At 34.7% G+C, this 22,224-nt stretch overlaps 1 protein-coding gene across 1 annotated transcript; it reads left to right on the forward strand.

Annotated features, from left to right (window-relative positions):
* The first annotated feature begins 8,935 nt into the window (after positions 1 to 8,935).
* LOC147076820 (uncharacterized) lies at positions 8,936 to 16,650 on the forward strand. Its single transcript, XM_085940933.1, has 3 exons — positions 8,936 to 9,112; positions 12,532 to 12,684; positions 13,301 to 16,650. The coding sequence occupies exons 1-3, from the start codon at positions 8,936 to 8,938 to the stop codon at positions 15,644 to 15,646; spliced, it is 2,676 nt and encodes an 891-aa protein (XP_085797059.1). The 3' UTR covers positions 15,647 to 16,650.
* Positions 16,651 to 22,224: the final 5,574 nt, after the last annotated feature.

Below are 22,224 nucleotides of genomic sequence, written 5' to 3' on the forward strand. Positions count from 1 at the left end.
CGTGAATCACTCACTTCGCGAAGTAGAACATGTAGCAGGATTATGAACAATACTCCATACATGAGCGCAAAGCGATTGCAATCCAAATAGATTTTCAGTTTGCACAGGATTGCAATGAGGTCATTGTATACTACTTAAACGGTGGTTGAATGTTCTTGTTATGGCGTTTTGTGAAGAATTTTTTACACACTTTTATATCGGCGCACGAAACAAAGGACTCTAGAAACAAAAACGCTAGTTTCTGTTTTATTACAATGTTGGCGAATTCATTTTTAACAATTTTACAGTTAACACATTATTTAATGAATCGGAAACATTTCACGAAAATACAAACTGCTGCGTTTATTTCTAAACAACTCAAATACATTCAAAATAATAAAAAAAACATATCAGCGGTTATTTATTTGACTGAAGCATTGTTTGCTGGGAGCGAAAAGCCATAAACTGTGACATTTATATTTCTTTATTGATATTAAATCATTCTAGGTGTTCAAAAACTTTTTTGAGAAATAGTTTAAATAAACAAAGACATATTTAATTTACCTTCTGAGAAGTCGGTAAGAGAACACGGCAGCCTTCGGTGATTAATGTAATCATGAAAAGATGCTTTACGACCTTACGTGGCTGGGATATGTATTCCGGATGCCGCCAAAGAGCGTGATACTTCGTACCCTTATGGCACAGCCTCAAGGGCTCCGCCGCCATGGCCGGCCCTCCCTCACCCTGCAGCGGTGCAACAAAAGCGACCTACGTGCAGCAGGTCTGACATGGCGGGAGGTGCAAGAGTTGGCGATGGACCGAGGGAAGTGGCGCGAACTTGTGCTTGCCCTATGCCCCAATGCTGGGTCATGACAGGGTGAAAGAAGAAGATCTTCTCTTTATAGAAGGTAAACCATTGCGCACTTCCGGAAAATGCTATTCTGAAAACCACCCTGGTGGCAAGTGGACCTTATTCACAAAAATTATAACGTGTTGTGTGCAATTTCGGTTAACGATAGTTGGCGATGTGAAAAATGGACATTTTTTTTAAAGGTAAGTATCTACCTATAAATATATCTAGCACTTCTTCTATAATGTATGAAAAGCCAATTTACTATACCTACGCCTTTTAAGTATACAACGAAATGGAAAATTAAAATAATATAAGTACCTATTCAAATCTGTTGACCTACTACTTTTTCGGGCCTAAGGCCGCAAATGCCTACCAATACTGATTTTTATATATAGTGGTTTTGAGCTAATGGGATTTTATATCGTTAGGGCCTCCTGCTGACGCAGCAACTAAAATCCGCTGGAACTGGAACTCCAGTATCTAGAAACTGGCCTGTGGGGGTGCTTCGCACACAGCGCTACTGGAACTCTATTCTCATAACCTCAAACTGGGCCATCAGCTGTTTTGTACACGATGCCGGTGTTTCTAATCGTACCAACAATAAAAAACACGCACGCTGACGCAATTACTAGAATAAATCACTCCCTTTAGATCCTGTAAATCAAATATTTAATAAATAATGTCTTCGAGCGGGTCAAGTGATGACGAAACTTTGGTACTATTCCAACCAATATTACAGATACAGGAGACAAAATAAAAGAGGATTTTGGATACATCCTTATATTGTTGCCTTCTTTGACGTCTTCGTTTGTAATCTTGTATCTTGATGGGTTGGCATTTATGTTTAAGGCATGATGTTGTTAGAAGTGCTACGAATTTTGGTACGAAAATAAATGCTTTTTTCATCGAATCTACTGATATTGGTACCACTGTTTAATGGATGACTGGCAACTGAGAGACTGGGAGCCTATTATGTCGCGTTTCCTCAAGTTCAGTTGCGGATACTTTGCCGCCATTGAAATACATTAGCTTGATACTAAAGTTTCAGTTCCGGCGAATTTTAGTTTCTGCGTCGGCGGAGGGCCTTATGATACCGATTTGACAAAACTGAAGTCAGGCAATGTAGTAATAATATTATGTAGCTACCAGGGCTCGAAATGGAACGGAACGCACCGGAGCGCCGTTCCGGCTCGTGAAATTTGTAAAATTATCGCTCTGTCTCGTGGAAAAAATATGTTGACCGTCTAAGCTAGATAGGCCATAGAATAGAAAATCTGACACACTTATTTTTATAAAATATACATATTATGATTTGATGACTATGTAAATATCTTCAGAAAATTTGTCGAGCGCTCCGGTTCGTAAACTTTCCCATTTCGAGCGCTGGTAGCTACCTATATTTACGTTGCTGAAAACGTCTCAACGAGCGCATCGAATAAAAGTATGCTTCTGCAAAAGAAAACCCAAAAGAGTTTATCTTATATCTGGAGTTAGCTGATTATGATTATTTTTATTAATAGTCAGTACCTAATATTAAATTTACGGGGATTCACGTAAATGTACCTACAAAAATATCAATCTTTTAATATTATTTATTTTATAGGGTGGTAAAGGTTTTGGTTGTCACGATTTGGTGGAACAGACTGGGTTTTCTTTATAAAAAACACCCAATAAAAAAACAAACTAAGTGCTGAAAGTGGAAATTAAATAGAAACTTTTTGAAACTCAGCGTCACACATTTTTATACATACTGATAATATGCACCTTTCCTAATAAGCATCTTTATGAATTTAGTATAAGAATGATATTGCAATCTTTAGATGTTTTAACTAGAAATCAAAGAATTATATATTATTGCTTTACCAATTGTACCAAAAATTATCCTGTGCTCTTACTTAAGAGCAATGTTCCCTCTAAGGTGTGCACGCGCACACCTACCAAAATATGTCTGAACCATAGACTATAGATACATCGAGATGCCATCCGTTGCATTGCTAAATGAAGATGCGTGCCGTGCGTTTGGTTTGTGTGCAAGCGAACGCATTCGTCTACAAATGTTCGAGACCATAGACCATTTAGCTAGTGCTTGCCCAAAGTGCTTGCCCAAAGTGCTTGCACTAGATGCTCAGAATTCAAATATAATTTTCTATTTTTTTACGTTATAAATGCAACCATTAGGTAAAGATGTCCATAATTTAAGTTATTTTAAAGAAACACTAGGTCACTGATATTAAAATATATAATAATATACATGTATCAACTTACCTATGAAACGTAATACCATCTTCTTTCTTATCAGTACGGCTACCATATTTAAATACAACACACAGAACCATCATTTCTACTTAATAAACTGAAAACATTTACCACTGACTTTATGTTTAACACAAGAAATAGCAGTTTTAGCAACACGGTTATCGACGCTTAGTTATGCAATAAGCGAAGATCTGCAATATGTTTTCACCCCCCGCACAGTCCTCTCACAAAAATATTGTAAAATAAAGTTTCAACAAGGGATCACCATATCCGTCCTGTTTTATCCTATGCCGAAGTATATGAAAAAAAGATACGTATTTTAGTGTCTAGCAATGACCACCTATGTGCCGGGTCCTTTACATTTCTTAGTCTTTTACATGTTTCAACTTGCAGAAGAAACATTGTCAGTAGGTACAGTCTCATAGTAGTCCTTATTGTGAATACATCACAGTTCTAACAATATTTTTGTATATAAACGGTGGAAGTGTTCGTGCCAAAAAGCAGTGTTTTTTACTTAAAATATTGATAATACTCGTACAACACTAATAATCAATTTTTGTAATAAATAACTACATGTGTGTCTAGTTTACGTAACAAAAAAATCAAGTGAACACCTAAAAATGTCAAAAAGGAGTGGTTGTGATATTTCCAATTCGTTCATTAAGAAGAAATCCTGCGATAAATTTAAATTGGAATTGCTCTCTGATATCGTCGAAACAGAAATGGCATCTTCAATGCATTCGCAAAAAGCAAAAATTGGTGATATACTTATTAAGATTTGTTTATTCGGAAACAGATGATTGTCTCAAACGCATCATATTATGCTCTGCAGCAAATATGCAAGGAGAATTCACGTCTGGAAAGAAGTGGATTGAATGGAGATTGAATATTATACTTAAAGGCATTTAAGTCAACAAGTACACCGGGATGCTGTTACGAAATTGAAAATTTTGAAAAGAGGTGGACTTTTGAAAATAATGACAGATACACACAACGAAGGAAGGAATAGGATTGAGATCGCTGAGCGCAAAAAATCTGCTTGCGATTAAAGTGTTAATCGATAATGTAGGGGCTACTACTATAAAAATAAAAGCTTCTACGCTTTCTGTACAAGATATTCATAATCATGTATCTAAATCGTGGCCCCTATAAGGGGCGGGCTGACAGGGCCTGGGGGCCTGGGCTCTGAGGGGGCCCCGCGTAGCGCGACTACCTTATAAATAAGATAAACACACATCACAAATTATTAGCTCTAATCTAAAAAAGTCACCTGTGGCGCTATTGTACTTAAAGGATGTTAACATTTTAAAGTATGTGATTGTTTGATGCAAATTTTGATTAGCTATTGAATGTCGATATTTGAAAACTTCATAACTCACGTGGATTTATTTAAAAATACAAAAAATCGCTAAAAATACACTGAATACCCTTAATTTTACCTGGAATACCATTTGGAAAAAGATTCTTTAGAACGTTACACTGCTTTTAACCCTAGCGATAGGTAGAGCGACAAAGATCCTGGCCTGGGGGCTCTCTCTTGTCTTCAAAAACTCTTTTTGAATATAAGAGGTTTTTCCTTATCTCTCTTGAATAACTTTTGTATATATTTATTTAAAGATGTGGGTTATTTCTATTTGCATCATATTAAACCGATATAGTTTAAGATACCAATATTGCTTTTATAATGCGATTAATACTTATAGTTTGATGATGAAGCATTTTTTTGGTTACAGGTAAAAATGTGAAGTATCAAAATCCAAAAAATCATGGATCTTTTGGCTATAAAAAATATGGGAACTGGAAAACAAACATGCAACCCGCCATCTGCAGAGCCACAATCTTTCGAAACGAACATTACTGAAACACCATCATATGATCTGCCATTATGCAGAAGCAACTTCTACCAAACATGGCTGATGTATCTTTGCTACCATCTTGATGTACCTGGTATACATCAGTTCGCACAAACATGTTTGTAAATACCCTTGATTTTGGGGTTTTACGGTGCAGTCTTTGGTCAAAAAAGCGCATTTGGTATGCATACACCTCAGGAAAATCATAACAGAGACATACTCGTCCTCGTCAAAAGACATGACGTGTAACATATGCGTTGGCCATTCTGTTGATTGTATTTAAATCATGAGCAATACGCACATTGTATGATCAAAAAAGAAAGGGCAGGGAGGAGAAAGAAACTGAAAAATAAGTAATATTAACGGAGGTGCATTGTATTGACAGCCGATTTGCAGGCGGTTAAAGTTAACCTTTTCATATCGCGATCTTTTTTTAAAACTCGAAAATGTGGAAAGGGGAAATTATCTACCAAATTTAATTTTTAATGTGGTTGAGACAGAACTATATTGGAAACAAATACCAACACGTACTTACGTTTATTTCCATAGAGGAGAAGACTGCTTCTGGATTTAAAGCATCCAAGGATCGTCTAACTCTTCTTCTTTCAACTCATTGAAGAAACTGATGGATGTGAAAGAGATGCCATGCGGGTTTGGTGGAAACAATTTAATATTATGAAAGCTATCAGATAATATCGACGACGTGTGGAATGAAGTCTCCCAGTCGTGTATGAAGGGTATTTGGAAAAGGTTGTTCAGTGAAATTACTGAAGTTCACTGCAATAATGAAAATGATATTCAAAATATCATCGAAGAGATTAGTCTTATAGTTATATCCGGAGGCATCGAATGTGTTGATGTAGATTGTAGATGATATTCAGGCTTACTTGACTGTTAAAATCACATGGTGAACCCATAACTAATGAAGAGCTGCAGGAAATGGACTGTCATACGTCCCCAGAAAATGACGTCTCTGAACTTGTTCCCGTGCGAAAGTTAAGTTTAGTGTTAAAACCATTGAAAAGGCCCTTTCTCTTCACAATCAATGCATCAGTTGTTAGAAGAGAACGACGAATATTATGAACAAGTGAGTGCTGTAAAACGTGGCTGTAAAGCATTACTTGACAGTAATCGCAAATTTTGCAAAATATGTAAAAGTAGAGAGGCCAAACACGGGAATGCCCCCCCCCCGTTGATCGCGAAATTTCGCTTATATTTTTATTTAATTTAATTTCAATTTATTTATTTTTTTAACATATTGTGGACATTACAAATTATAAGTTTAAGACATTCACAACATGACATTTAGAAACAAAGATATATATTAAATATAACAGTATTACATAAAAAAGAGAGATATATCAGTAGATAAATTAGATAGGTACAAGGAAGTACACCGGATGAGCTAAGCAGACCCTATTTTAAGAATTTATAAAACAACATCCACCTAAACTCATTCTCACGTAGGTGGAATATATCAAAACCCGAAGCGATTTCGTTGAGCATAGTTTTCGCCCTCCCAATTGGCATTACCAGTGGCAGGTTGGTTCTGCACCTTGGGAGAATAAACAACTGATGGTCTCTATTTCTAAGATAGTTATCAGGGACACACAGGTCAACACTGCCCAGAATGACAGAGTTCTCATTTATACGTAGAAATACGTAGCTAAATAAGGATTTCTTCTAAATTGCAGACTGCAGTATGTAAGCATGCCTAAGAGAAAGTCAGTTGGATAAAGCCACGGATAGTATCCATACAACCTCAAGTAAATGAGTCTCAAGAATTTCTTCTGTACCCTCTCCACCATAAGGTTATACTTCAACAGTTGCGGTGCCCAAACAATAGACCCACTCTCAAGTCTCGACTCTTGACCATGTCCAAAACGTATGCCTCGCGACAAACGGGGTAGGGAGGGTACCTGCATGGCCCCCACAAAGGTGGGCTGACAGGGCTCTATCCTGGGGGCCCGGGCTCAGGAAGGGCTCGGTGTGGCATCTAAAATTCTCTCTAATAGTAAAAAAATATTTAAAAGCTATTTTTCTTCAATTATTTCACCTATTTAAAATTATGTGATTGTACGATACAATTTTTAATTGTGTATCGATACTCGACAACTCCATAATTCAAACGTTACTGAAGAGCGTCACACTGCCTTTATCTTTAGCGATAGGTAAGGGGGCCCACCAAAAATCCTATCCTGGGGGCCCGCTTCAAGTTGTGGGGGCCATGGGTACCTGTATAAAGATATATAATGATACAAATTCCTGCAATACCATATCCTATCACAAATAATAAATGTAACCATTTACAAGAGTTAAAAGAGTAATTCCTGCCGATGCTCATTCATTTTATGATTCTTTTCCACACTGATATTAGTAAAAAAAAATCATGTATGTATTAATTTATTGTTTTAATCATTACTTTCCTACTTATTTGTATACCATTATAATTAAAAAATTATCTGATTTATTATTTCTGTTTACTTTCAAATTTTGTGAAAATAAAGTAAAACAATAGCCATGACTACTTCTTAATATCCTATGATTACAAGAGTTGATAGGTCCTAAGTGCAGTATTTGTGCCAATATTTTATATGCCAATAACTCGTATGTGTTATTAAAAGAAAAATATAATCAAAAGCCTGCACGAGAATAGCGAATGCTGTGTCAGAATTGAAGACACTGTCACGGAATGGTTCGGGGTCACGACCGGAGTCAGACAGAGTTGTGTCCTTGCACCGTTTCTCTTTATCATTCTCTTTGACTTCATACTACGGAAGTCAATACCACCTGACCAAGGCATACCTGTTACCCCCACGGTGAAGCTATGAGACCTGGAATACGCCGATGATGCTGTCCTATTCGACAACTCAATCTAGGGCATTCAAGAGACAATCGACAGGTTGCATAACAACTCCTCTCGCGTTGGTTTGAAAATCAACGTCTTGTGCAATAGCACCTGTCCTGGTCCAGATTTCCCTCTAATTAGCGATGGACAAAATATCGAGAGCGTCGACAGCTTCAAGTACCTGGGGGTACACATCACGGGAGATGGCATTTTGCAGAAAGAGCTCGCTATCCGAATAGGAATGGCTGGAGCAACATTCAACTCAATGCGAAATGTCTGGGACTCACGATTGTACCTACTCGGTCAAAACCAAATGCCGCCTATTCGACGCTTGCATTCTGACGGTGCTGCTTTACGATAGCGAATCATGGCACCTTACGAAGGCTCAGAGCAACCGTATACTGAGCTTCGAAAACAGATGTTTGCGAAGAATACTGGGTGTGCGGTGGTATGACTTTAGGAGCAACGAGGAGATAAGAGATCGCACCAAGCAGCCTCTCATCACGCTGAAAGTGAAGAGGCGACGTTGGACCTGGCTTGGCCACGTACTGCGGATGCCAGAAGAGAACTTTAACCTGGCTTGCCTGTTCTTAAAGCCGACCGGATTCCGGCGACCTGGAAGGCTGCTAAATACAATCTACATAGTGTATACGGCGGAGCTACGGGATGCTGGTTTGACCTGGAACGAAGCAAGAAGACTGGCGAGCGACAAGGATTCTTAGAGGCGCCGCGTGGTGTCCATAATAATATGCTCCAGTTAAGGGACGGATATGGCCAAAGAAAGAAACATTTATTCCTTATGATCTGTGAAAATATACCATTATAACAATTTTATGCCATTCAAAAAAATAAATTGTTCAAAATATCCAAGTACAAAAAAAAACGAGAAGGTTTTTACCTCCAACTTGTAAAATTGACTTTTTATGTAGATAGAAGGTGTTGGCGGTTCAAGGTCGATTTTATAATTTTGTTTTAGCCGAAATTCTAATATTTCATGGACCGCGTGGTGATAAAAAATGGCAACACTCTGTCGTATCATATTAATATCTATGGTAGACAATTATAATATATTCGTCTATGGTCAGTAATTTATGACACGTGGCGCTGTAAACGTGTTAAAAGATTTTGTGTTCAATAGCGCATAAAATGGAAGTAAATACCGAACCAAACGATAAAGTATTGCCTGACGAAGCTGCGGAGGAAATCAGAGCCGGTGCATACGAATGGATTGACATGAATAACTTCAAGAGCGTGGGTCGATTTGACGTGTCAGTCAAACAAGAAAATGTCGAGGACGACAGCATTAATGTCCACTGCAAAGAGGTGGGTAGATTTATTATTTGTTTAGGCGTTGGTAGATATTCATAATTGTTGACAAATTCAAAGTCGATTGCTGAATCAAATTGGGACGACTATTCTTCAAAATTACAACAATTGAAGACCTTGAATGAATAAATACACTTAACCTCCGAAAGCTTGTTCTGAGATATTCAGTGTTGGACATTGCGTAATTTTTTCTTGCTCTTTGTCATTATTCAGCAATTCAAGTAATGAAAAAAATTCCTTTTTTTCCATGCTGGTAAAAATGTTGTAACCTTGAAAATAAACCTATGTCATAAATTATTGTAACCGGCACAATATTTGTTTTATGTTAACTTTTTTTAATAAAAAGCAGAAAGAATGGTCAACTGTTATACGAAATGGTGATAAATGAACCCATAAACCCTTTTAAAGCATTATCTATACTTACTATAATTTCTAAAATATATTTGGATGTTTGTTTGTACCGTCGTGGCGGTTTTTCTTTATATAAATCCACAGGCGCAGTCGGATTTCGACAAAATTTGGAGGGTAGACAGAGACCGACGAGCCGGAGTGCGTGGTGGGGGTCTCGAATTTTAGATTTATCCCGCTTCTTCTTCTTCATCATTCTATCTTCTTTTATTCTCATGGTTCCTATACCACCATCCGATTGCAATGAAACTTTGGTGAGTTGTTGTGTGCACACTCGCGAAGGTTTCTGAATCAGAAAAAGCATCTTTTTCTCCATCCTATCTTCTTTTATTCGTATGGTTCCTATACCATTATCCGATTGCGATGAACCTTTGGTGAGTTATTGTATGCATACCCGCGAAGGTTTCTGAATTAGAAAAAACATCTTCTCCTTCTTCATTCTATTTCCTTTTATTTGTATGGTACCTATACCATTCATCCGATTGCGATGAAACTTTTGTGAGTTCTTGTGTGCACACCTGCGAAGGTTTCTGAATTAGTACAACTATCTTCTTCTTCTCCTTCAATCTATCTTCTTTTATTCGTATGGTTCCTATACCATTCATCCGATTGCAATGAAACTTTAGTGATTTGTTGTGTGCACACCTGCAAAGGTTTCTGAATTAGAAAAACCATCGTCTTCTTCTTCATTCTATCTTCTTTTATTCGTATGGTTCCTATACCATTCATCCGTTTGCAATGAAACTTTAGTGATTTGTTGTGTGCACACCTGCAAAGGTGTCTGAATTAGTACAACTATCTTCTTCTTCTCCTTCAATCTATCTTCTTTTATTCGTATGGTTCCTATACCATTCATCCGATTGCAATGAAACTTTAGTGATTTGTTGTGTACACACCTGCAAAGGTGTCTGAATTAGTACAACTATCTTCTTCTTTTTCTTCAATCTATCTTCTTTTATTCGTATGGTTCCTATACCATTCATCCGATTGCGATGAAACTTTGGTGAGTTGTTGTGTGCACACTCGCGAAGGTTTCTAAATTAGAAAAACCATCTTGTTCTACTTTTTCTTCATTCTATTTTCTTTTATTCGTATGGTTCCTATACCATTCATCCGATTGCGATGAAACTTTTGTAAGTTGTTTTGTGCACACGTGCGAAGGTTTCTGAATTAGAAAAACTATCGTCTTCTTCTTCATTCTATCTTCTTTTATTCGTATGGTTCCTATACCATTCATCCGATTGCAATGAAACTTTAGTGATTTGTTGTGTGCACACCTGCAAAGGTGTCTGAATTAGTACAACTATCTTCTTCTTCTCCTTCAATCTATCTTCTTTTATTCGTTTGGTTCCTATACCATTCATCCGATTGCGATGAAACTTTGGTGAGATGTTGTGTGCACACCCGCGAAGGTTTCTGATTTAGAAAAATCACCTTCTTCAATTCGTATGCGTTCCTATGCCATTCATCCGATTGCGATGAAACGTTTGTTAGTTGTTGTGCGCACGCCCGCGAACGTTTCTGAATTAGTACAACCATCATCTTTTTCTTATTCTTCTATTCGTATGCGTTCCTATACTATTCATCCGATTGCAATGAAACTTTAGTGATTTGTTGTTTGCACACCTGCAAAGGTGTCTGAATTAGTACAACTATCTTCTTCTTCTCCTTCAATCTATCTTCTTTTATTCGTATGGTTCCTATACCATTCATCCGATTGCGATGAAACTTTGGTGAGATGTTGTGTGCACACCCGCGAAGGTTTCTGATTTAGAAAAATCACCTTCTTCAATTCGTATGCGTTCCTATGCCATTCATCCGATTGCGATGAAACGTTTGTCAGTTGTTGTGCGCACGCCCGCGAACGTTTCTGAATTAGTACAACCATCATCTTTTTCTTATTCTTCTATTCGTATGCGTTCCTATACTATTCATCCGATTGCAATGAAACTTTGGTGAGTTGTTGTGCGCACGCGCTGAAAGGTTTCTGAATTAATACAACCATATTTTTCTATTAGTATGCATTCCTATACGATTTATCCGATTGCAATCTTACTTTGGTGCGTTGTTGTGCGCACACCCGCAAAGGTCTAATATTTATAATAATACATTTACTCTTAGTGATCTGACCACAACAAAGGCACATGGAATATTTTTTTTTCCCACAAAAATGGTACTTGACTGGAAAAAGATTATTTTCAGAAATATGAAATGGAAATATAATATAATATTTTCAAGTGAATGTCCTATTATGCAATATAATAACAAATAAAAATCATTTAAAAATTATAGTGAAAGATTACTTTTAACAGTTTTTCAGAGTTTGAAACATTAAAAATCGATTTACTCAACATGATACAGTTGTGACATAGCATGATATTTGCTTGCGGTCTTCACATTGAGACGGAATGTCCCGTTGGCAACTATTGTACCGTGTTAAACAAGCTTCGCTGTTTTCGCGACAATGCAGCCAGCTGACGTCTTATGATTGCGCACGGGAAGAAAACTGGTTTCTGCACATATTAATTATTAGTCTCGACTGCTGTCAAATAATTATTAATGTGTGCTTGCGTGATAAATAAATTATTTTCCAATGTCATATTTTTAGTTATTGTGTACCTACATTAGTTTTTATTTTAAAATGGCACCGTTTGCTGTCGAATACATAAAAAAAAATTGTAATACTTATAAAGATTAAAACAACAATGCGTTTCCAAAACTAGAAAGTACGAAAGAACATTCGACATAAAACAATATGTACAAAATTTGTAGCTATGCGGATTTGTGACCAATTAAATGCAGTATTCTGTTTTACATGTCTCATGATTGACAAACGTGTGATTGAAAAAATTGTGTCGATGAAAAACAGAAGAATGGATTTCTCATACAAATGAACAATAATATAATATATACGTACTTTCATATTATAAAAAAGTGAAATCCTAGTATAATAACCGGTCGCCACTGGTGTTACTGTTTCATTTTATTAACAATATTGTTATTTTCAGAAGCGTGAATACGGTCTGATCAATATAAATTCTGAGAACGATAATGAGGAAATCGTCATCAAAGAAGAATTTGTTGACAACGTAATCCGTCATATTAATAATGATAGTCCCCAACCTTGCTGCTCCGATCCACAATACAGGCCACTAGATCAGGTACATTATTTATGAAGGCTCTTATTTAAGGCATTTTAATTCGTCGAATCGTCGTGTCGCACATAATTTAAACCAGTTTAAACCAAATCACTTCCACCTGAATGTCAAACATAATTCCAAAAAAATATTATTGAATATGGTTCGGTAACGACTCCATTTACCGAACCGCGAGCTCCGGCCTAATTTTTGAAGAGATTTATTCTGATGATGCCATCAGCGTGTAAACCGAACCGAACGCTTATTTTTGTGTAGTTATGCATGCAATGGAGTATGTAGGGCCTCTTATGCATTGGTCTTACTTCATAGTCGGCAATTTTCCTTATTGACACCATTATACCAGAAATTAGCATCGTAATTTTGCGATAGAATACGCAAGATGTGCAAATCGACGACTGATATCAAAGTAGCTTTGGATAATGCGTTAGCGTGAGAATTCATGTTGATACGAATTGTAAATGTCAAAAAATGAGCGCAGTATCACAGTTAACCTATTATTTATAACAATTAGCTGTCAAAACACAAAGTACCTATTTATTCAGTATCTATGCAATCACAATCATATTTTATGTATTTTAAAGTTATTAAACTGAATATACTATCATTATTCTTTTTGTAGATTTCCAACCAGCCATGTTTCACGGAATATCACAGTTATCCAGTCGACATCGTTACAAAAGGTGCGGTTGACAATTACTTGCTCAAGAACATAATACCACGTGCAACAAATAAAATCGAAAATATGACGAAACAGCATTCAGAGATAACAATAGATGAATCAAACATCAAACGGGAAGTTCAAACATTATACTTGCCAAAGGTGGTTCGAATAATCTTGAGAAGAGTTACATATTTCACACGTAACTTTATTTGCAATGATTGTTTTGGAGTGTTTGAATCTGAAAATCATTTAAATAGACACTGCACTAAATGCACGAAGTCTCGGCATCATGACTCATGCAAGACGATTAGTGGTAAATCCAATTTTCGTTCATATAAAACGTCGAAGCGTAGTATTCACAAAATTGATAAAAAACTATACCAATGCGATGTTTGTCTTAAAAACTATCGTCATATTAGTGCACTCAATAGACATAAAATTACACATACTGATAAAAGACCACACCAGTGTGATGTGTGTTTCAAAGATTTTTTTCAAGCTAGTCAGTTGAAAAAACATAAAATGACACATACTAGTAAAAAACCACATCAATGCGATGTGTGTCTTAAAACTTTTCATCAAATTGGTGAACTCAAAAAACATAAAATTACACATACTGGTGAAAAACCATACCAATGCGATGTATGTCTTAAAAAATTTTATCTAATTGGTGGACTCAAAAAACATAGAATTATACATACTGGTAATAAGCCACACCAATGTGATGTGTGTCCTAAAAAGTTCTATCGAAAAAGTAGTCTTAAAATACATAAATTGACACATTCTGGTGAAAAACCTCACCAATGCGATGTATGTTTCAAAAATTTTCTGCAAGTTGGTAATTTGAAAATGCATAAAATGACACATACTGGTGAAAAACCACACCAATGCGATGTGTGTCTTAAAAACTTTTATCAAATTGGTGCACTTAAAAGCCATAAAATGGCACATACTGGTGAAAAACCATATCAATGCGATGTGTGTTTTAAAAAATTTCTGCACAAAAGTGTACTCAATAGACATAAAATGATACATACTGGTGAAAAACCACACCAATGCGACGTGTGTTTCAAAAAATTTGTGCAGGCTGCTGACTTGAAGAAGCATAAAATGAGTCATACTGGGGAAAAACCACATCAATGCGATGTGTGTCTTAAAAACTTTCTTCAAATTAGTGGACTCAAAATACATAAAATGACACATACTGGCGAGAAACCACATCAATGTGATGTGTGCTTTAAAAACTTTGATCAAATTGGTAAACTCAAAATACATAAAATGAGACATACTGGTGAAAAACCACACGAATGCGATGTATGTTTTAAAAAGTTTTATCAAATCATTAGTCTTAAAACACATAAAATGAAACATACTGGCAAAAAACCACATCAATGCGATGTGTGTCCTAAAAACTTTCATCAAATTCGTGAACTTAAATTACATAAAATGACACATACTGGTGAAAAACCACACCAATGCGATGTATGTTTTAAAAACTTTTATCAAGTTGGCGAACTCAGAAGACATAAAATGACACATACTGATGAAAAACCACACCAATGTAATGTATGTTTTAAAAATTTTTATCAAATTAGTAATCTTAAAACACATAAAATGAGACATACTGGTGAAAAACCACACCAATGCGATGTGTGTCTTAAAAAATTCTGTCTGAAAAGTCGTCTTAAAACACATAAAATGACACATAGTGGTGTAAAATCACACCAATGCGATGTGTGTTTCAAAAATTTTCGGCAAGTTAGTGATTTGAAAAGACATAAAATTACACATACTGGTGAAAAACCACACCAATGCGATGTGTGTTCTAAAATGTTTTATCAAATTGGTGAACTCAAAATACATAAAATAAGACATACTGGTAAAAAACCACACCAATGCGATGTATGTTTTAAAAACTTTTATCAAATTAGTAGTCTTCACACACATAAAATGACACATACAGGAGAAAAACCACATCAATGCAATGTGTGTTTTAAAAACTTTCTGCTTAAAAGTGTACTCAAAAGACATAAAATGACACATACTGGTGAAAAACCGCACCAATGCGATGTGTGTTCCAAAAATTTTCTGCAAGTTTCTTATTTGAAGAAACATAAAATGAGTCATACTGGGGAAAAACCACATCAATGCGATGTGTGTTTTAAATTCTTTCTGCAAATTAGTCACCTGAAAAGGCATAAAATGACACATACTGGTGAACAACCATATCAATGCGATGTCTGTTTTAAAAGATTTCGGCAAATTGGTAATCTCAAAATACATCGGTGTTCTCAAAAGACATAAAATGATTCGCACCACCAAAAAAACTATACTTATGTGATGTGTGTTTTGAAAAGAATATTGATTTATAATCTAAAATGACAATTACACGTACATACCATAGAAACTATAACTATGCGTCGTTTGTTTATATTTACATGTAAATTAAGATTGATTGATGATAAGTATGCATAGCCACACTACATTATGACAACAATACAATGGAAACTGGCCGACAACGATTGGTCCTACCTTTGCTCTCCCCTCTCCCACCCGCTGCTCTTAATGGATGTCTCATTGTTCTATAATCTATAGAGCATCTGTGCTGACATGTTTACTTGTGCATACACGAATAAATCAGAAAGTTTTCCATTGCGTGAGCAGGCCACGTTCAGCTTTCCATGTCAGATGCATGGATTTTCCAAATTTAGTATAGGATAACGTATACGAATAGAAGAAGAAAATGGTTGTACTAATTCAGAAACCTTCGCGGGTGTGCGCACAACTGACTAAAGTTTCATCGCAATAGAATGAATGGTGTAGGAACGCATACGAATAAAAGAAGAAGATGGTTGTACTTATTCAGAAATCTTCGCGGGTGTGAGCACAACAACTGACGAAAGTTTCATCACTATCAGATGAATGGCATAGGAACCATACGAATAAAAGAAAATAGAATGAAGAAGATGGTTTTTCTAATTCAGTAACCTTCGCGGGTGTGCACACAACAACTCACCAACGTTTCATCTCAATCGGATGAATGGTATAGGAATGCATACGGGACAGACAGACAGACAAACAAACATTCATTTTTATATAATATATAGATTGTAAGTGTCGATCAAGGTAAGTATACCTCTGTTCATAATATCACAATATAGAAGGACGCTTGGTTAAATGGTGACAGTTATAGATATAGTTATACATAACGTAAGAAAACATTCGTTAATATTAATTGCATTAATAATATAAAACAAAAGAAAAATGTTTAAAAAAAAAATATTCATATAACTAGATTATAATATCGAGATAAGACTAACAAAATGCTATCTGAACATAGTGATCATATCCAATCCATGACATTGAAAAACACTCCCTATATGCATCTCATTTAACTCCAAAATAAACACTAAGACAAAACAGGTGAGGTAGAGTGTAAAATTGTTCATCAAAATAAAACGCTCCATGATTAGTAAAATTTCATATTAAAATATTAGAAATTCCCATAATAATAAAATTTATTTTTAATAATATTTTATAATGCTTTGGTTTGTATAAATACTAAGAAAAGTAAACATATGTCAACATAATTAGATTAAGGTAATTTTAAGCTATCATTGTAGTACTTATAAAAATATTGTATACGTATATCCACACAGGTAAAAATCAACTTTTAAAATAGAAACTTCGACTCATTGATAAGACGACAACATCCATAAATGAAATCGCGAATTCAGGCAACGCAGGTATTGTAAGTTTTTAGCTCGTAAATATTATGCAGACCTGTACACAGTCACCTGTAAATAATAAATTAAAATAACATACTATAAGGCAACGACAATTTTTTTAAGTCTAGAATAGTCGCCTGGTTCCCTAACAACGATATGTACAGAGGTGGTCACTGTTATAAGGTATAAAATATACAGGTTTCTACCTCCTATGCTTTAAACAGAATAAATAAAATAAAAAAGCCTTTTTATTTCTTACAAACGAAAGTAAATGACAGTTAAATTACTATATCTAATGAATATATCCAATATGTATATATATCTATCTTTGATTGTATTATCTACTTATTTTCTAGTTTATATAATATTAATTTTTATTTATATCCTTGTATAATAGGTACATATTATGTATGCTAAGATTTTTTATTTTAGTATATAATACTATTAGATAATGTTTATACATTAATCAATGATATGTAATTTGTTTGTTTGGTTTGTAAGAACCGCTCTTCGGGTGAAGGCCTCCTCAATAGTATTAATCTCTGACCTCTCTGCTTTCTTTCTCCATACCCGTTTGATACCGTAGCTTAGTATTCGTCTTGTCTGGTTTGGACTATTTTTGCATTTAGGTCGCCCATTATTATTATAGTTTTATGTGCTTGGTTAATAGCTTTGTTTACATTTGTATAAAAAGTATCAATTTCTTCTTCTTTCGCTATTTCTGTGAGTGCGTATACTTGTATGAGAGATAATTCGTTTCCTTGTATTTTTAACTTCAATAGTGCTACTCTATCTTTTAAACAGAATAAAATGTTAAAATTTAAATAGCGGAGCTTTTTCCTTGTCTTGATAAAAAGCTGTGACTTGAATTACAACCGCGAGTAACTTTTAATATGTAGGGGCGAAAGGGCGGTTTCAGCATATGTTCGCATTCAGCCATGCATTTTATTTCCTATCCCTGTAGACTATTAATTGGGAACAATATATTACTGGCAACACTTTCGTCTGTCATCTCGGGTTGTCGCTGGAGTTTTTTCTACATTGGAAAAAAAATAATAAAATGAGCGTAGTTATACGCAAAGCAACCAGGCCACACAGACCTCAAACAGAGATAGAAGCACTTTTATATAAAGTGTGTTTCTTTAAATCCACAAAGCCTCTGTATACTATGTATACACTTTGAATGATAAATATTAAATATATATATATTTTGTGTGACTTATAACGAGATAAAAGCATAAAATCTATGAAATTTTGATGTTTTAGCAGTCCAGGCTGTTTTGTGCAAAACGGGATTTTAGAATGTTTATTCTTGAGTGCAGCCAACTCTTATTTTTGTGAGAAAATTTGTTATTCTTGCATCTATTTTCTTAAAAATAACCTTCTAAGTTATTCAAGTATTATGGGAATTTTAAAGTTATGAAAATAATTTGAAAAACTTTAGCTGCCTGGCACTAATTTCTATATGAAAAATCTGTATATTATACAATGACATTAATATGGACGAAGCATCTGGGAAAAAAATGACACTTTTTTGTCGGGTCTGCCGAATGGCATAATCTGTTCTAATGCCATTACAATAAAGGTGATATTGCTATAAATTCCCGATGCGTGATTTCGCATAATGGAAATTGCGTGACGTCTACCTATACATGTGCGAATGTCGTATGCGCGAATTTACTTGCTAACTACTGTATTGAGTGCGTTGTCCATTAATAATGTCATTGATATGATATATAATAAAATGAAAAACATATAATGTAATTAAGAAAATAGTGTGTATTAATTGAATGTAGAAAAACACACCTTACTGTCAGGATTTTAATAAATATTCGCTAAGTACATAATATTATCATGTGGCTGCTTTTTGCAGAACGAATATGGCATATTTTGAGAACGCATTTATGACATTTTTTTATGACAGCAGCTTGGTTGCTTTATACAAATCGAAAATGTCGTATTCTGCGATTTGCAAAATCTTTAAAACGCATTTATATGAGATTTTTGTATTCCAGCAGCTTGGCTGATTTGTGCATAACGTAAAAGAAACGTGTGAGATAATGGAAATCACAATAACTCATTTTTTTCAAAATGGTGGCTTGGCTGCTTTGTGTATAACTACGCTCAAATAAAGTGAGTTTTTCATACTCAAATATAAAAATAAATTTGAAACAGTCAGGTGTTGGCTAGAAAATAATGGTCACATTGCAAAACTATGGTTACAGTATTTTCAAATGACAACGCTCATCAAACACTTTATTCCGGCCAAACGAACTAATGACTTGATGTTATTTGAGATACAAACTTTGGAAGTCCCCAGATATTTCTGTGAATTCGTCTTTTAATTCGGCAAGGATTTGAATTTTATCAGAGAAACCAATACATGAAAAGCAAAAATACTTTCAACAAAATTATAGTCACACAGTTTATGAGACAAATAATAAAAATACAAATGAAAACGTCAACAGGAGATCTTCTCAATAAATACGGCATCTCATATGGAAATCTCTTTGTAAGACGCTTCAATTTTTTTTGTATTAACAGTACTTAACTTTAACTAAACTTTACAGTAACTTTCAATTTACTGTACAGATATTTTCAACAGCGGTGAAGAAAATATATACATTTTGATTCTTACCGAAGTTCCTCATAAACTTGGATTCTGCGGTCCAAGGAGAAATATTAGTAGGTATTCTTATCATTAGTCAAAACTTCTTTTTTTTGTCTTCCTCCTTATCCTCCGTCTCGATTTTTCAAATCAGTATATCCCTTGTAGTTTTCCCGTGTTAATAAATAATCGTATAACCCCTACCACGCAAGAGCGAAATAAATAACAAGTGATCCGTGCAACCTAAATCATAGTGAATACCACAAGGTACCTAATTAAATCAGCCCAAAAAAAATTAATCTAAGTGTAGTGCCTAATCTAATACCTCTTTAAATGTAATTGTAATAAGACCCATGTTTGTCCATGCTTTAGTATAATAAAACATAATTCTGCGCGGAATTATAAAATAATCATCTGCGTTATCATTTCTCAATTTGTGCCCGTTATATGATTGTCTCTCACTTACCAATACATCGAAGTACCTAGGTACCCGAATAAATGACTCAACAACACGTACGTGAGTTCTTTGTCTTCTAGGTATTAGTAGCTACTGCTGTATCTGGCAATAAAATAATATGGAATTGAAAGCATTCTGCATTCTTTCAAAATATTATGGTACCTAACTACTTACCTAGTTAATTGTAAGATAACTGTAATAACAAGGCAAAAGTCTCAAACACAGTAAACACACTGGTAACATTAAGGTTGTCATACGGTGATTGGTATAAAAATGATAATATTATACAGAGATTATTACATATTATTATTATCTAAATCCATTTTCATTTCTGTCATTTATTCTTATTCCGTTTTGACATCTCATAACAGAAGTGAAGTTAGTCATAATATAACTGTATGTGTTGCCACCAGATGCCATATGGAAATGTTTACTGGTAATACTATCCTTTCGTACATTATTATAAAATAAATGTGATAAAATAACTGATAATACATTATTTTAAGTTCATAATGATAATTCATTTAAAATTATTAAATTTATACGGTATCGTTAGCACACTTTCAGACACATTCACAATTTCAAAATTTTAAATTAATGATCGGTCAATGTATGAGTTTGCCATTACATGGACGCCATGACACATTATGACGACACATTGTGACGTTGCTAAACAACGGATGACATTTGCACTCATGCTTGCAAATGAGCAGTATTTATCTAATAAAGTATTTGGGAATCTTATGCATACGACCCTAAAAACAATTGGAAGTATAGGTTGGCAATGAAGTTATATTCTCCCATCCAGTACAAAACAATAATAACTGCAAATTCGTAGTTTTGAGAAAATCGCAATTGAAGTTTTTCAATAACCTTAATCAATAAACAAATATAATAATTTTCAATAAAGTTTTAAAATACTCTTCAGATCTAATATCTCAGGTATGAAGATATTTTTTTTTGTTTCCATAGTAAAATAATGTGCTTCAAACTACTACTTTCAGCAAAAAAATCTGATTTTAAAGCCTTATTTTAGCACTTGTAATCTTTTTACAATAGATATTTTGGTAATGACCTACAATTTTATGCATTTGTGTTGCAATGAAAAATATTTACAATGAAAGGTAGTGTTTATTTTTATAAAAAAAATATACATTGAAATGACTTTAATGCTGATACAAAAAATCTGTAAATGTAGGTCAGCGATTTCCAAACTAGGAGGCGCGGAGTGAAGCAAAGGGAGGCGCGAAAAGTGTAACACAAATATTAATGTAGCCACAGATTTACAGTTTGCAAATGCATAGGTAGTTGATAAAACGGTCACTATTTATAAACTACATAAAAAAACAGTCCTTTAAAAAGTTATTTGCAAACCTGAAAATATGGGGACTGATTTAGTAATACTTAACTTCTATACTACTGTGAAGCGCGCTGGCTATCTCGTGAAAAAATGAAATAAAAGGGTCAAATTATAATGTTAAAATTTGAGGCAAATTTGCTTAGGAACAATAATTTTGTTGTTGAACTGGTCCATTTGGTTGAAATTTAAAAAAAAAAAGTGAATAAATCAATGCAAGGACCACTAATGCTAATGAATTCACTGATTTAAAAAGACAAAGTGAAGGCATTCATAAAAAATTGGAGCTTTGGAAATCAAAATTACAAAAAAAATAAGTCGCCATGTGGAAACACTTTTAAATGATTTCTGCGCCAGATATATTGAAGCAAGTTCTTGGTTAGTTTGCTAATGCACTTTTCACATTATTTTATTAATAGTAGCGCTGCTTTGCTGCAGAGCTGTTAAATATGTGGTTGTGCGTTGCAATTTGATGTGATACCTATATGATTACACTACATTAGAGCACCACACTACCCTTAATTTCAGCGATAGGTAGGTGGGCCCACCAAAGATCCTGGCATGGGGGCCCGCTTCAGGATATGGGGCCCATGATTGAATCCATTTGTCAATGAACGACGATGAATTTGGATTGACTACTCTTGAATTGATTGTGCTATTGTGTGTAGCACATTCATCTCATGAAAAACAAATTAATTTAAAAATAAATATAATATTTTTTTTTGATTTTTG

This window comes from Rhyacophila brunnea, unplaced genomic scaffold, assembly GCF_057557595.1.
Source record: "Rhyacophila brunnea isolate RB1 unplaced genomic scaffold, BYU_Rbru_1.0 scaffold_13, whole genome shotgun sequence".
NCBI classification, from domain to species: domain Eukaryota; kingdom Metazoa; phylum Arthropoda; class Insecta; order Trichoptera; family Rhyacophilidae; genus Rhyacophila; species Rhyacophila brunnea.

Excerpts from the sequence above, each read along its gene's own strand:
- LOC147076820 (XM_085940933.1), top strand. The coding sequence starts at position 8,936 with ATGGAAGTAAATACCGAACCAAACGATAAAGTATTGCCTGACGAAGCT. Across the intron at positions 9,113-12,531 it reads TTAATGTCCACTGCAAAGAG|AAGCGTGAATACGGTCTGAT; the intron begins GTGGGTAGATTT and ends TGTTATTTTCAG. Across the intron at positions 12,685-13,300 it reads AATACAGGCCACTAGATCAG|ATTTCCAACCAGCCATGTTT; the intron begins GTACATTATTTA and ends TTCTTTTTGTAG.